This window comes from Megascapheus bottae, chromosome 12 (assembly GCF_031878675.1).
Source record: "Megascapheus bottae isolate mThoBot1 chromosome 12, mThoBot2.hap1, whole genome shotgun sequence".
Taxonomy (NCBI): Eukaryota; Metazoa; Chordata; class Mammalia; order Rodentia; family Geomyidae; genus Megascapheus; species Megascapheus bottae.
The window spans coordinates 41066503-41078592 of record NC_143520.1 but is presented as its reverse complement, the minus strand read 5'-3'; the positions used below and the strand labels follow the sequence as shown (position 1 = coordinate 41078592).

At 38.5% G+C, this 12090-nt stretch overlaps 1 protein-coding gene across 1 annotated transcript in view; it reads right to left on the bottom strand.

Moving 5' to 3' along the window:
* The window catches only part of Map3k19 (mitogen-activated protein kinase kinase kinase 19), a 53052-nt gene extending 45954 nt beyond the window's left edge, over positions 1–7098 (bottom strand). The window contains exons 1-3 of the mRNA XM_090343134.1: positions 6910–7098; positions 3192–3380; positions 672–826 (exon numbers count right to left, since the gene is read on the bottom strand). Coding sequence (XP_090199260.1) covers positions 672–826; positions 3192–3380; positions 6910–7083 — 518 coding nt within the window. The 5' untranslated portion in view covers positions 7084–7098. The remainder of the gene's footprint in view (positions 1–671; positions 827–3191; positions 3381–6909) is intronic.
* Between the last annotated feature and the right edge of the window lie 4992 nt (positions 7099–12090).

Sequence of the window (12090 nt, the reverse complement as noted above, 5' to 3'; positions counted from 1 at the left end):
CTAGCACTCTACGACTTGAGCTACAGTACTACTTCTGGCTTTTTCTGAGTAGTTTATTGAAGATAAGAGTCTGTTGGACTTTCCTGCCCCAGCTGGCTTTGAATTGAGATCCTTAGATCTCACCATTCTGAGTAGCTAGGATTACAGGAGTGAGCTACCAGTGCCCAGTTAATCCTATTGTTTTTAAGGCAATTGTTTACTTGCCTGCTTAAAGAGCATTTAGTATATAACTGTCAGATAACTAAAAAACACTATCATAAATTGCTTTTTGATGAACTGACAATACATTTCAAGATACATCTCGGGAGTAGGAAGTTGCTTATTCAATAATTATTTACATACTAAAACTTAATGAATATTAGTTCAATTTCTCTTACTATAATAAATACTTGAGGAAAGCTAAAAATATTCAGTATTCCTAGAAACTAACAAAACAGTAATTACTTAAATAAAACAAAGGGCTGGATATCTTAAGATTAGTAAATAATCAGTTTTTCCGTTGGTATACCCCTTTCCAATTGTGCAATCATTTTCATTAGCACTGCATGTATATGAGTATGAAAATATATACATGAGAGAACAATCGATATATCTCAGTTTTCATGTGATCTTTGAAAATAACAACAGAATGGATGTTTTTCAGCTAGGACTGATTGACCATTCATACTCACGCGTGATGCTGAAGAAGCTCAGACAGAACTTCCACAGGCCTGTAGACTCTCAACAAATCAAGACTCTCAAACAGATCCACATCTCTCACAGCCAGCATCAGAGGGGTCAGGCCATGTTGGTTCGGGAAATTTATATCCAGGAACTCTTCAGATGACTTTACAAACATGAAGTTTTATTTCTATTGTGCTTTTATAGCATGATTACTTAAATTAACATTTGCATTTTCATCATTGGATGATTTCTCATTTTAACTTCTGTTTAAATGCTAACTTTTTTTAAGGGGGGACTGGGATGCTAGGGGTAAGATCCCCATGTACCCTGATATCGAACTACACCCTCAACCTTAACTTCTATACATTCTTTCTCATTGTTGATCCTGAGAAAGGGGTGAAATAGCAGCCTGTTACATATAGAGACAGATAGACTTGGATCTATGTTTCGCTCTCACCTCTATAAGCTGGCTATTTAATTTCTTCAAGAAGTTATAAAATGAATACCTGTTATTTTTAAAATATTTATTTGTTTATTTATGTATATTTATTTATATATTTATCCTACTTGCTGACCTTCAGAATGCTGAAGATCATTCATTATTCCAGTTGAAATAGTGGAATCTTTCTTTTTTTTTTTTTTGCCAGTCCTGGGCTTGAGCTCAGGGCCTGAGCACTGTCCTTGGACTTTCTCAAGGCTAGAGCTCTACCACTTGAGCCTCAGCACCACTTCCGGCTTTTTTCTATGTATGTGGTACCGAGGAATCGAACCCGGGTCTTCATGCATGCTAGGCAAGCACTTTAACCACTAGGCCAAACTCCCGGCCCGTGGAATCTTTCTTGCAGGATTATTTTGATGATTTAGAGTCAGAAGGTGATAATCAGCCGAGTCACACACATAGTATGTGCTCAACAAACATTTGGATTACTCACAATGACAATACCATTCATATATATATATATATATATAAATAAATTACTTGCACAATTTAGAACTGCAAAGCCACTAGAAGACCAAAATATCCAAATTTACCATTTTATAAATAAAAGTAACACCAGGCTCCATCTTCATTTCACTTTCTACCATTGTAGCCCAGGTAGCTTCTCAGCTAGCTCAGCTTCTCATCTAACTTGACTTCTCTTGGGACAAAGTAGAGATAATGATATTACTTCAGCCAGGTGCTGTGGGAATTAATTAGTCCATTTTTTTCAGCCTCTGAGAAGAAACTACCTCTTCTGTCAATGTTTATTATTAGTTAGAACCAATATGAATATTTTGAGCTAAAATCAGATTATAACAGCAAATGCATTTAGCCTCTCTGGATCCAGTTTACAGACACTCATTTATTAAAGCTCGGTTTCTAAATCATAGGCGACAAATGTAGCTACAAAAGCAAATTTGGGGATTAAAATTTCATCTGTCAAAATATGATTAAAAGCAAATGCCTTGCATTTCAGAAAAAAATTCTAAGCTTCTTTTCATGATGCACGGTGATTTTAGACTACCATCTAGTACAACAAAAGAATTTAAGCCATCCATCCTTGGGTTTTGTCATATCTACCCTCAAACTCTATGTGACTAGAATACCTTGTACTTGTTCAACTGTTTATGTCTTTACCAGAAGGGATTAGAAGAAACTGTTTCCTAGCAGCGATTGATTTTTCTTTCAGCGAGGTCACATGGTTCTGACAGTATCTTTAAAGGTAAACGTTAAGAGTAGAGCCAAGAGTAGACAATTTCCAATAATTAGCCACCTTGGTTACGCTTATGATTTCACAAGGTACTTTGGGAAAAGTACCTATAAGGAGGAAGTCTACAGAAGAGGATCAATATCTTCAAAAGGCAGCATTTGAAAAATGTATCCTCTTATGTCCTTTAGTCACAGCTAACTATTATGCAAGGCATGGGCTCTCTGATTCCCTTTTCAGGATAAAGATACTAACTGTATCTGGTCCGAAGGGATCTAAACAGCAATTGTGCAAATGGCAACGACGTCGAGGGAACTCCTCTGAGCAAGATGACAGCAGTCCTCTGGGTGCTTCCTAAGAGCATCATTTCCCAGGGTGCTGGCTGACTTCTTCTAGTGTTCAGTGAGAGGAAGATAGAAATAGGTCATTGCTGTGTTCTTTTATTATCTTGTTTCATACTCGAGTGTCTCTATTTCTTCATCCTTCCTTCCTTCCTTCTTCCTTCCTTCCTTCCTTCCTTCTTTCTTTCTTTCTTTCTTTTTCTTTCCTTTCTTTCTTATTTCCTTTCTTTTGATCTCTCTCTCCTCTCTCTCTGTTTCTTAGTTTCTCTCTTTCAGTCTCCTTCCCTCACCATCTCCCTCTCAGTATTGGAAATTATACTCAGTTTGCTAGTCAGGCACTCTATCTCTTGAGTCACACAACCATTTTAACCTCATTTCTTTCTCATTTCCTGCCTTTAAAAAATAACTTATTTGCCTTTAAAAAGAATCATTTATAGTTTGTTCTCTTCTTATCACCACTCTCCCATCCTATGTAGAAATTACCATTCATTTAACTAACCAGTAAGTGTTGAAGTTGCTCAAGATCACCTTGCCATGAACTTTGTAGAAGCTGCATTTGGGGAGCCTGCACTCCATTGACTTCCAAAAGTTGTCTTTGAATATTACAGTTAGCTACATGGACTGCAGTTTGGTTGTTGTAGTTGCAAAGGGTGATGTCTGCTCCCTTTTCCAGAAGAAATCTGACTACCTGCAACACAAGAGCATTCTTATATAACACTGTTGCATACCAACTGAAACTTCAAAGTTGGATTAAAATAAACTTATTGGAGCAAACGTTTGAGACTGTATCGGAAAAACTAGAAGCAAGAAGAATTAGGGACATGGTTCAAGTGGTAGAGCACTCAAGAGCTAGACCCTGAGTTCAAACCTCAGTGTTATGATAACAGTAACAACAATAACAAAACGTGTGTGTGCAGAGTTGTAGACCGGGATATAGCTCAGCGGTAGTGTTATCATGTATAAGGCCCTGGATTTGGTCCCCAGAACCACAATAAATAAAGGATTGGTTTGGATACAAGTAACTTCTATTTGCCTTTTTCATTGGGAAACAAAAAAAATCTCTGCAATATTGGATATTTCTGGGCACTTATTTTAAAACCTATTTTTGTGCTGGTCTTGAGGCTTGAACTCAGAGTCTGATTGCTGTCTCTGAGCCGTTTTTGCTCAAATCTTGAGCCATAGCTTTACTTCTGGCATTTTTGGTGCTTAATTAGAGGTAAGAGTCTCAAAGGTATGGGTCTGTTATCTCCTCAGAAAATAAAAGTAGGATGGTTGTAGTTTGGCTGGGCAAAAATCAAAACTCTATCTCAAAATTAACCAGAGGAAAAAAAGACCTAGAGGTATGTCTCAAGCAGTAAAAACCCTGATTAGTAAGTACAAATCCCTTTGTTCAAAGTCCTTTTTGAGGGAATGTGAAAAAGAAGGCACTGTCCTTGGTGCTGAAACACAAACAGCCACCTTTAAGCCATTACAAACCGGGTGAGGAACAAAACCAGAAGAAAAAAAAAAACAACCTGCAACACACTGGTAAAATGTAGAGTGCATTTACAAGGAACTATTACACTCCCTTGGCAAGTCCAGAGGGACGCTTAGAAAAGTGATGTTTAAATCAAGACTTCAAGAATTGGATTCACTTAGCCAGACAAAGACTGGGTAAAAGATGGTTTCAAAACCAAAGGATGCTATATGAATAAAGGATTGTGGACAAGAGGAACTCTATCCAGGAACATTCCTGGATAGAGTTACACATGGCCAGGGCTCAGAATACAAGGAAGGAAGGAGATGTGGATGAAGTTAACAATGTCTATATCCTGAAGTCCTTACAAGGTTGGATGTTCAGAGCCATGGAGACTCAGTGACCGATTTTAATTAGGAAAACATGATCAGATTAGTGCTATAGAAGTGGATGTTGTGGGGAGAGAGCAAAGCTGAAGAAGGAATAATAACACTGCAATAGACCTATGGGAACATGATGGCAACTGAGTAAAGGAAAGGGCAGTGAAAGCTGGGAATGTGGACAAAATCTTGGCACATTTAAGAGGCAGATTAGACATGACATAGATTCTATATAAGAGAACTAACAGTGAGCTGGAGATCAAAGATAACTCTCAGATTTATGTCTCCTTTTATCTAAATGTTTTACTGCCCCTGCAGAACAGACTGCCATATTCCCGTGAACCAACAGAAGAGCTTTGTGATGGACCTTTCCCTTTTCAAATGCTTTTGTATGAAACCCACTAGAATAGCTAGCATAAAAATTCATAAGTCAACATAGGCACTAGTAACTTATGCCTGTAATTATAGCTACTCGGGAGACTGAGATCTGAAGCTGGCCTGAGCAGAAGTCTGTGAGACTTTTTTTTTTGGTAAGTCATGGGGCTTGAACTCTGGATCTGGGCATTAGCTCAAGGCTAATGCTCTATCACTTGAGCCATGGCACCACTTCTGGTTTTCTGGTGGTTAATTGGAGACAAGGGTCTCATGGATTTTTTTTTTATGCTCGGGCTGGCTTTGAACTGCAATCCTCAGATCTCAGCCTCCTGAGTAGCTAGGATTACAGGTGTGAGCCACCAGTGCCCAGCTTCTGTGAGACTTTTATCTCCAATTAACCACCAAAGAAACAGAAGTAGGGCTATGGGATCAAGTGGAAGAGTGCTAGCCTTGAGCAGAAAAGCTCAGGGACAATGCATACGCCCTGAGATCAAGCTCAAGACCATCACTAGCTCCTCTTTCCTCTTTCTCTCTCTCTCTCTCTCTCTCTCTCTCTCTCTCTCTCTCTCTCTCTCTCTCTCTCTCTCTTTCTCTCTCTCTCTCTCTCTCTCCACACACACACACACACACACACACACACACACACACAAGGGAGCAAAAGTATTGGCAAAAAAGTGAAGAACTTGGAACCCTCCTATCACTGGTTTTTTAAAGGGATGATAGATGCTTTGCAAAACAGTCTAGCACTTCTTTCAATGATTAAACATAGAGTTATCATATAATCCAGGAATTCTGCTCCTAGAAGTGTTCTCAAGAGAATTTAAAACACAAGCTCACAACAAAATATCTACACAAATGTTTGTAACAGCTTATTCATAACAATCTGAAAGTAAAGACAATCCAAATTTCTGCCAAGAAGAAATTAAATAAAGCAAAATGTAGTATATCCATACAATGAACTATTACTTGGCAATAAAATACCACAAGAAAGAACCCTGAAAAAATGCTAGGTGAATGAAAATAATGTACTATACAATTCCATTTATATCAGTCCAGAATAGGAAAAGTTACAGAGGCATACAAAAGCAAAAAGAGGGGCCGGGAGTTTGGCCTAGTGGTAGCGTGCTTGCCTAGCATGCACGAAAACCCAGGTTCGATTCCTCAGTACCACATACATAGAAAAAAGCTGGAAATGGTGCTGAGGCTCAAGTGGTAGAGCTCTAGCCTTGAGAAAGTCCAAGGACAGTGCTCAGGCCCTGAGCTCAAGCACAGGACTGGCAAAAAAAAAAAAAAGCAAGAAAGAAAAAAAGAAAAACAGCGAAATTAATCCTGTATTAGGCAAAGGCTGCAAGCTGCACAGTTCCAGCTAGAAAGCAGTGTGGATTCCACTGAGGAACTCTAAAGCTGGAATAAAAAATAATAAGGAATCAGTGACAGTGGCTCAGACCTGTAATCCTCACTATTCATGAGTCTGAGAACTGAGGTTCATGGTTCAAAGCTTCAAAGCTAGCATAGGCAGAAAAGTGTTAGACTCTTATCTTCACTAAATTACAAAAAAATCCACAAGTAGAGCTGTGACTCAAGTGGTAGAACACTAGCCTTGAGCAAAAGAAGCTCAGGGGTCATTATTACTTTTTTTAAAATTTTTGGTATTGTTCTAGGGCTTGAATTTGGAGCCTGGGCACTGTCCCCAAGTTTCTTTTGTTCAAGGCTAGCTCTCTATCACAGTGTCACCTTGGGATTTTTTCTTAGTAGTTTATTGGTGATGAGAGTCTTCCAGACTTTTCTGCCCTGGCTGGTTTCAAACTACAGTCCCTCAGATCTCAGCCTCCTGAACAGCTAGGATTACAGTCATGAGCCAATATCCAGCTGATGATGGGCTTTGCATAGACTAGAAATATTGGAACATCATTTGGTGAAGCAACAAGACTCTTCCAGGATTCTGGAAACCAAACACAAATATCTCTGCTAGATGAAATGGAGCCACTAGTTCCCTTCCCCTGTACCTCTGTTAGGTTTTCTTCTGCTGCAGTAATGAGAGGTGTATTCCCAGTCTTTGGGTGCTGGAAGTCAAGGTTCCCAAGGATGGAATGGACTTTAGTAATATGGTCACAGATGAGTTCCACATCACCTCTTGAGACAATTTCCAAGAAATCATGAATTAGCTTATTCTTATCCATTTTTCTAGTACCATACAATTTCCTTTAAGAGAAAAGAAGTGCCATGAAATAGTGGATCAATGAATGTAACATATTTTGTCTTTACTGTCACCTGTTTTCCTTTACATGCACAAGTATTATAATAGTTTTAAGACAATTTGTCACGTGGAATAAAATTCTTCTTTCCATCAAGGTCAGTTCTTTGCATACATTTTAAAATAAGAATGATCATAAGTTTACTATTACCTTACAAAACAAGTGAAATTTTCTCTCCATAGAGTACCAATAGTGTGATTGTGGGCATTTGCTCATCTCATCTCCCAAGGAAATGATGGTCCCCTTTACAAAAGGCCAATGGAAAGGCTGGAGGTATGGCTCAGTGGCAGAGCCTAAGTGTGAGATCCTGAGTTCAGACCCTAGCACCACCAAGAAAAAAGAATAGTTTGGTAAGCATCTGAAAGATCACATAAAAAGTATTGACACTGGAGGCTGGAGACTCCTGCCTGTAATCCTAGCTACTCAGGTGGTTGACGTCTGAGGATTGTGGTTCACAGCTAGCCTGGACAGAAAAGTTCATGAGACTTATCTTCAATAAACAGCAAAATTCCAGAAGTGGAGTTGTGGTTTAAGTGGTAAAGCCCCAGTCTTGACCTAAAAAGACAAGCAAGATTGCAAGGACTTGAGTTAAAGTCCCAGGACTGGCACAAAAACAAAACAACAACAACAAAAATTATTGGCACACTTTAAAGGTGAACATTTGTGTTGAGTTTTATTTTCTTTAGTGTTATTTTTAGCTTTGCAATTCTTTTCTTTAAGTCTTATTTTCCCAATAATACTGTAAATTCCTCAATAAAAGTCTTATTTTTTTTCTTACTGATATTTTTGCTGTTTTAAGCTGGTGCTCCACTCTATCACTTGAGCCACACTTCCAGCCCAGCTTTTTGCTAATTAATTGAAGAATGGATCTTGCCGATTTTTCTATACAGGCTGCCTTCAAACTGTAATCCTCTGAATTTCAGCCTCCTGAGTAACTAAAATAAGAAGCATGGACCACCAATGCCCAGTTCTAAAATCTAAATTTTTTTCTACCCTTTAGGCTACTACTTGAGCCACAGCTCCAATTCTGGCTTTTGGTAGTTCATTGGAATTTCAAAGATGTTTCTGTCTGGGCTGGCTTTGAACCACAGTCATCAGTCTCAACCTCCTTAGTAACTAAGATTACAGGCAAGATTCATTGGCACTTGGCCAAAGTTCTAGTTTTAAATATTGCATCTGGGTTTTCCCAATTATTGCAATATTTATTAAGTTCCAATTGCAGTCTCCAAATACTACCTTCATTTCCATGGAGTGTATTGCTGTTAGAAGCACAAAGTCCATTCTTTACTTCTGTTTCTCAAGTCGTAGTTCACTGTATGTGGCCCTATGCTATTCAGTGAATGAGGTGGTTTGCTGAAATGGCCTGATTTGGGGTTGAAAGCAAAGGAATAGAGAGATTCATTTCATAATATAGCTTTATGGAGCAAATTTAAGAAAAGTAAAAGAAGTATAAAGTTGGTCTACATACACAAATGCCTTTAGAATTCATAGGCTATATTGTAGCAAGCCAATGTCTTTAAGATAAATAAACTTTATTTCCAAAATAGTAATACCCCATGAATTCATCCATTTATTAGAAAAATATTATATGCTCTTTCAGAACTTTCACTGTCCTGTTACAGATACCATAAATTAATTAAGACAAAAGGTCCTGGTATGAGTGGCTCACATCTAAAATTCTAGATACTCAGGAAGCTGAGATATGAGGATTTTGTTTCAAAGCTAGGCCAAGGAAGAAACTGAAAAGGAGTTTGCAAAGTATTCCCCAGCAGGTTATAAAGCCCAGGAAGTCTTTATCAGCACTTTTTAGGGGCACTACTACCTTAGAAACATTATTAGAATCGAAGAACAAAGAGCAGAAGCCAAAATTTGAAAGCATAGGTTAAATGCATTGTTTTGTGATTTGATTGGCTGTAGAAAATTAAAGAAATAACTCAAAGCAGTTGGGGCTGAGACATGGGAAAGACACGATGGTGAAGAGAAAGGTCTTTGCTTTATAGAATAACAATAGATGAGGTCAGCCATACAGCCAGTGTGTAAACAGAGCGTGTTGTCTCCTAGGTTTTTAAAGAAATGATAACCTTATCTTGGTGCAGTTTCCTAGGCGTCACCTTTCATGAAGAGTATGTGCATATGCCTTCATGAAAAATGAATACTGAAATCCATTAAAATTGTTTGAAAAAGAGGAGAAAGACGGTAAGAAAGTAATAGAATGAATTTGATCAAAGTACATTATATACATGTATAGAAGTATCACAGTGATACCTTTTTTATAATTTTTTAATTGTGATTAATAGAAGGGTTACATTATATTCACCAGATAGAAGGTGCATTACTTCACAAACATTGATACCCCTTCTTATGACATGGTCCCCATTTCCCTCCCCCGCTTATTTTGATTTCCCCCCTTCCCTATCCAATTTCAAATAACCAATTAAGCACATATAAAATATATCAGATAACAAGATGAAATATTGTAACAATATGAGATAATCAAGGGATGGCAAAAGAGAGGCAAGATAACATAGTATATTAAGAACAACAGTCACTCATTATATGGCTTTTGTTTCCTTATCCTGGAGGTCCTTACATTTAGTGTCATACTTTTTGGCCTAATGTCTCTAGATTTTGTTCTATTCTAAATCTCTGCTAGGAGATCCCAAGGTTTCTACTGATTATGACAAATGAGGGAAACCATTGAGCCTAAGTTCCTTTGAGTCTGGCTTACTTCACTTAATAGGATTTTTTGTAAGTCTTTCCATTTCCTTACAAATGGGGCGATGTCGTTCTTTCTGACAGCAGCATAGAATTCCATTGTGTATAAATACCACATCTTGTTGATCCACTCATCAACTGAGGGACATCTGGGTTGGTTCCATATCTTTGCTATGGTAAATAGTGCTGCAATGAACATCATTGTGCTAGTGGATTTAGTATGCCCTTGTTTCTGGACAGTGATACCTTTTTGTATAGTTAATATAGGCTAATAAAAAATTACCTTCTTACTATAAATAAAAATTCCTGGGTTCCCTTAATAGGTCTGAGTTGAGGCTAGGGATTCTTTGTGTTAGAAATCTTTTCATTTTTAATATACTTAAAAGTAGGCCTTATTCAGTAGCCTTGAGTTGAAGAGCACAGGGACAGTGCCCGGCCCAGAGTTCAAGCCTCATGACCGGGGGAAAAAAAAAAGTAGGCCTCATTGGGCCAGGATCGTAGCCTAGTGGTAGAGTGCTTGCCTAGCATGCATGAAGCCCTAGGTTCGATTCCTCAGTACCACAAACACAGAAAAAGCTGGAAGTGGTACTATGTCTCAGTTGGCAGAGCACTAGCCTTGAGCAAAAAGTGTCCAAGGACAGTGCCCAGGACCTGAGTTCAAGCCCTAGGATTGGCAAAAAGAAAAAAATAGGCCTTATTCCTTAGAGTAGTTTTTAGGTTAGTAGCAAAATTATGCAGAAATTACATCTTGTCTCCTGCTTCACTAGCAACATCCTGCCACCAGAGTGGTACATTCCTTAACAATTGAGGAGCCAACAATATAGTATACTCACCCAAAGTCCATAGTCTACATTCATGTTCTAGTGGTGTTTTACATTCTGTAAGTCTAGACAGACACATAAGGACATATATCTATGTACCTACTGTGACAGACTCATGCAAAATAGTTTCAGGGTCCTAAAAGTCCTCTATCCGCAGCCTATTCTTCCCTCCTTCCTTCCTCCCTTTCTCCTAACCCCTGGGCTTTCTCCAGGGACCACTTAATCAAGTGCTCAGGAAGTTCCGATCATCAGGCAACTTCTGGAAACACTGACATAATGATACATATTCTGTTGACAACATGCCACTTTTACTTTTTCTTTTTTTTTTTTTTTTTTTTTTTGCCAGTCCTGGGCTTGAGCTCAGGGCCTGAGCACTGTCCTTGGAGTTTCTCAAGGCTAGCACTCTACCACTTGAGCCTGAGCACCACTTCTGGCTTTTTGCTACGTATGTGGGATACCGAGGAATTGAACCCTGGTCTTCGTGCATGCTAGGCAAGCACTCTACCACTAGGCCAAACTCCCGGCCCCTTACTTTTTCTTTAATGGACTTTTATCATTATCACTTGTCATCCATTTTCATTTAAACATCTTGAGATAACTATTATCTTCCCCCTCCCAATTTTCTCAGCCCTATTTTTCTTTTTTTTTCTTTTTTTGCATTTTTTATTGTAATTAGTAAAAGGGTTACATGATATTTGTCAGATAGAAGGTGCATTAATTCACGTACATTGATACCCTTTCACATGTCTTGGTACCCATTTCCCTCCCCCCCCACACCCCCCACCCATCTTGCTTTTCCCCCCTTCCCTATCAAATTTCAAATAACCAAATACAAATAAATTCAATATATCAGATAACAAAGTGAGATACTATAACAATATGAGATAACCAAGGGACAGCAAAGGAGGTGAGAGACAACGTAGTACATTAAGGACAACAATCATTCATTATATGGCTTTTGTTTCAATATCCTGGAGGTCCTTTCAATTAGCTTCACATTATATGTCCTTATGTATCAAGATTTTGCTCTATTGCAAATCCCTGCTAGTAGAGCCCAAGGTTTCTACTGATTATGACAAATGAGGGAAACCATTGAGCCTAAGTTCCTTTGAGTCTGGCTTACTTCACTTAATATGATTTTTTCTAAGTCTTTCCATTTCCTAACAAATGGGGCGATGTCATTCTTTCTGACAGCAGCATAGAATTCCATTGTGTACAAATACCACAACTTGTTGATCCACTCATCAACTGAGGGACATCTAGGTTGGTTCCATATCTTTGCTATGGTAAATAGTGCTGCAATGAACATTGTTGTGCTAGTGGACTTAGTATGCCCTTGTTTCTGGATGGTTGGGTAAATGCCAAGTAGTGGAATTGCTGGATCATAGGGAGTTCT